This window comes from Morone saxatilis, unplaced genomic scaffold (assembly GCF_004916995.1).
Source record: "Morone saxatilis isolate NCDOM2014 unplaced genomic scaffold, NCSU_SB_2.0 Contig12, whole genome shotgun sequence".
Lineage (NCBI taxonomy): Eukaryota > Metazoa > Chordata > Actinopteri > Moronidae > Morone > Morone saxatilis.
In genome coordinates this window covers 13,099,871-13,103,702 of record NW_023339674.1, presented here as the reverse complement: position 1 = coordinate 13,103,702, position 3,832 = coordinate 13,099,871, and the positions used below count along the sequence as shown (strand labels likewise).

At 45.0% G+C, this 3,832-nt stretch overlaps 1 protein-coding gene across 6 annotated transcripts in view; it reads left to right on the top strand.

Moving 5' to 3' along the window:
- Positions 1-3,832, top strand: part of ttll7 (tubulin tyrosine ligase-like family, member 7) — a 69,418-nt gene that overhangs the window by 57,225 nt on the left and 8,361 nt on the right. For all 6 annotated transcript variants that reach the window (XM_035653484.1, XM_035653486.1, XM_035653485.1 and 3 more), the window contains exon 19: positions 1,403-1,563. In XM_035653484.1, the coding sequence (XP_035509377.1) occupies positions 1,403-1,563 (161 nt within the window). The remainder of the gene's footprint in view (positions 1-1,402; positions 1,564-3,832) is intronic.

Sequence of the window (3,832 nt, the reverse complement as noted above, 5' to 3'; positions counted from 1 at the left end):
TTTATCCCGAGGGAAATTCAAAATTTGGATTGGTTAATTCGGAATGTCTTAGAAATGGCCCACATCTGTATAAAAATTGCCTGCCTTTGCACTTGCTGCCACACAGTCTATAGGGTCAGCCTGTATAGAATAGACATTGTTAAAGCCAGTGAATACAAGAAAATGTCACAACTGCTGCCTCTTCCCCCGAATGCTTTTGAACAACTTTTAAAACACAAAAAATAATCCACAAATCAAACATCAGAGAGAAAAAATACAAAAATAAGACAAGCATGAAGATCATTATCATGTCAGATAGTGAGAGGTAGAGACACCAAATAGGATGTAAACAAAACAGAAGAGGGGACAAGACGTGAAATGGCATCCAGTAGGCGTGTCAGTAATGATGTGATCTCTCAGCCGCCGCTTTCTGCACAACTGTGCTCGGCTGTGTTGTGGGCTGTGGCGGTGCGAGCCGATGTTTTATTTGGAGTGGAGCAGCCTAATGAGCAGCAGGCAGAGGTCAGGAATGTAGCGCCCACCGCTCTGCCATCTGATTACCATACCAAAACATATCTGTGTGTGTGTTTACTCATCTATCAGTTTATCTGAGTGTGTATGCACATCTCGCTCGCCCCACATTGCTGCAGGGAAATCTTGCCTCTCTTCGCATTGCAAACACACATGCACACACATACACACAGTCAGAGAGGCACGTCAGTAACGAGGAGCGAGGAATCAAAGTCAAAAGGGCCACAGCGCTGCACTCTGAGTGGTGTGAAAAGAGAGAAAAAGGGAGGAAGAGAAGGCAGTGAGGTGTGGAGGAATGGGAAAACAAAGAAGGGAAGATGGAAGGCTGGTGCAGGTGTCCTCAGACCGCCTGGGAACTTCTGACACCTTCTCTCCAAGACTGACGTCGGTGCAGCAATTAGTCCTCTCCCATGCTCTCCGCTGTCTGCCCCAACACTTTTTGTCCTGCCACACACACAAACTACACATAGGCTGTATGTCTGTGCATGCTTTAACGTGAATGCAAAGAGATAAACCTGCTCAAATGTATAATACACTGTATGTGTGTAAGGTCTGATTAAATTTTCCAGGGTGTGTTTGTGCATACACCCTATGTGTGGGTGTTCTTGTATGTGTGCATGCATCTCTCTGTTTATTCATGAACGTAAGCCCTCTGTTACTGAGTGAATGCATTAGCCTCTGCGATTGCTAATTTTATGGCAAGATAAAAAAAAAATGAAACAAAAAAATCTTACAGTTGGAACAAATGCCAACTCACGCATATTCATTAGAAGAGCTGTCACCTTTTGTCTTGCAGCATTAATTTCCTTCATTATCACATGCTTGATTTAAATCTTATCTCTGTCACGCTCTCTTTTTTATCACCATCTCCCTCACTTTCTCTGTCACTCAGGTGTTGGATATTGTACGAACCAATGTACGCTCAGCGCTGCAGCGGATCTGGAGGGAGCCGGATGTAGAGAGTCTCCACCTCTACCGGCTCTTTAACCGCATCTTCAACCGGCTGCTCTGGAGTCACGGCCAGGGCCTGTGGAACTGCTTCTCGAACACTGGGTAGGGCCAGTTTAAGCTTTGAGTTGAAGGTATAATGGCTCGGATATGTTTGGATCTAACTACCTGGTACAAAGAGTTGTTCCACCTCGTCACAATCCAAGGCATGATGGATTGGTAAAAAGAGAGTTGGGGGCACATACTTTCAGACAGATTCTCCTCAAAAGGTTTTCAATCATTCATTTCTTGGACTCTTGGACAGAAGTGTCTGTATGAAGTGTGAAAAGGAGAGCTTGAGAGATAAGTTCAAACCCTGCTTTCTTTCTCACCTCTGTACACCTGGCCAATGTGTGTTTTTTATTGGATCAGGGGTCATGTAATCTCCTTCTACGAGGGACCATACACTTAATAATAAAAATATGAAACCTTAATATCCTTAATATCTATAATAAAAGTTGGGTTCTGACTGTACAGCAATTGATGACCTAAACCAAGATCAAACAACCAACAAAGAAAATAAATAAATCAAAAAAGACATTGAAAAATTGGATCAGAAAGAACACCCCTGAATGAACTGAGATGTTCATTGAAACTAATTCTTCTAAGTCAACACAAACAGGCGATCACGCAGCGGGCCAATTACCAACGCCGCTCTTTCCACTCCATAGTTCACGCACTACACAACCTCCCCATGTCCTCAAGCCCAGTGTTCGTCAATATATCAATTTCAGTGACAGCAGGGACAATTTGCTATTTTTATTCAGTATAACCGAGGAAGCAACGGCAGCTGAATGACAGAGAATGAGTGACAGACCAACCAGACCCCGCTGCACTTTCCTGAAAGCTCTCAGGGATGAAAGAAACATGTTACTCTGTGGAGACAGGGTGCAAATTAAGGTCACAAATCTGGGCTGTTAATCAGGGCTTTTTCACAGGTGAGAGCAAGAAAAAGAGAGGAGAGAAATGGAAGCAGGAAGAAGGTGAATGAAGGCCTCTTAGTTCTTTTACTTTAGTTTGTTATCAGATACTTTGAAGTTTTGTTTTTTTTCCTCCTTTTTTTGATGCGGCACGAAGTGGCTTCCTACTAGATAGTCACTAGAGTCACTGCAGTGACAGCCCACTTGATCATGTCCCTATAGAAACCCCAAAACAAGACACACAAACGCACACACATAAAACTACTGTTGCCCATCAGTGGTTCACATTGGCTTTCTTAAACACATATTTTGCTTCCCTCAAAGAAGACAGACAAACACGGCGAGACAGCTTCACATGCGTGAAGTTTGTTTCTACACCTTTATTTCTTCACACTTAAGCACCCTCAAACAGAGCCACACATGCAGCAAAACACACACACACACACACATATATATATAACCCTGACATGCAGACAGCTGCTGATCTGGTAGCTTTTCATCTTGACTGTGATAGAGGTGTGACCTTCTTCAATCCTCTCCTCTCCATATTCTTTACAGTTCAGTTGTTCAGCGGCCGTGTTTCCCTCGACACAGAGGGCTCAGAGGGTGTAACTGAAGTCCACAGCTCTCCATTGTCCTCCTCCCTTCCTTCCTTGGCAGTGGTAATTGAGGGAGAGTGAGGAAGGGAGTGAGCGGGTGATAGAGATGAAGTGGATAGCAGAAGGAAAGAAGGGCAGGAACAGAAAAAACAGAGAAGACAGTGATTGAAAATGAGAAATTGTATTAAAAAACGGTAGAGAAAAGAGAGGGTGGAGGGGTTGAGGCCCGGGAGGATTAGCCTAGCCTAGCTTCAGCTACCCGCAGCAGGCCGCGCCACATGCAGCTTTTGTCTGATCACAACCTGCCCTGGATGATTCAGCTCGCTTGCTAGTCTATCGTCCAGCCCCTCCCTACAACAGGCCATGGCCCAAACATGGATGAACCCAACAGGGGGGCCCCCGATGTCACACGGCCATGGTGAAGCACTGCACCTCAAAAAGCACACTCCAAATGCGATTGCGTACCCCCCCGCCCCTCTGCTCCTCTGTCTCTTGTTTGATATTTTATCTAAGGGACTTAACAACAATCAAACGGCCTAGCAGCTATTGTGGGTGATGAATTCAACAGGCTTTGAAAAACGACTTAGAGGAAGAGAATAGAAACACACACAGTTTTGAACCCTTTCAGAGGAAGCACCCCCCACCTACCAAGGAGTGAAAGGGGGTAGACATCAAACGTACCCCCTGGAGTTGTGTGTCTCAGTTGTTGAAGCTCTCTCACAGTCAGGGGTATGTCCGGGGTTGTAAAGGGGGTTAACTGTACTTGGATTTGTTTCATCCTTCCTCTCTGTGTGTCTGTCTGTCTTCCTGTCTGTC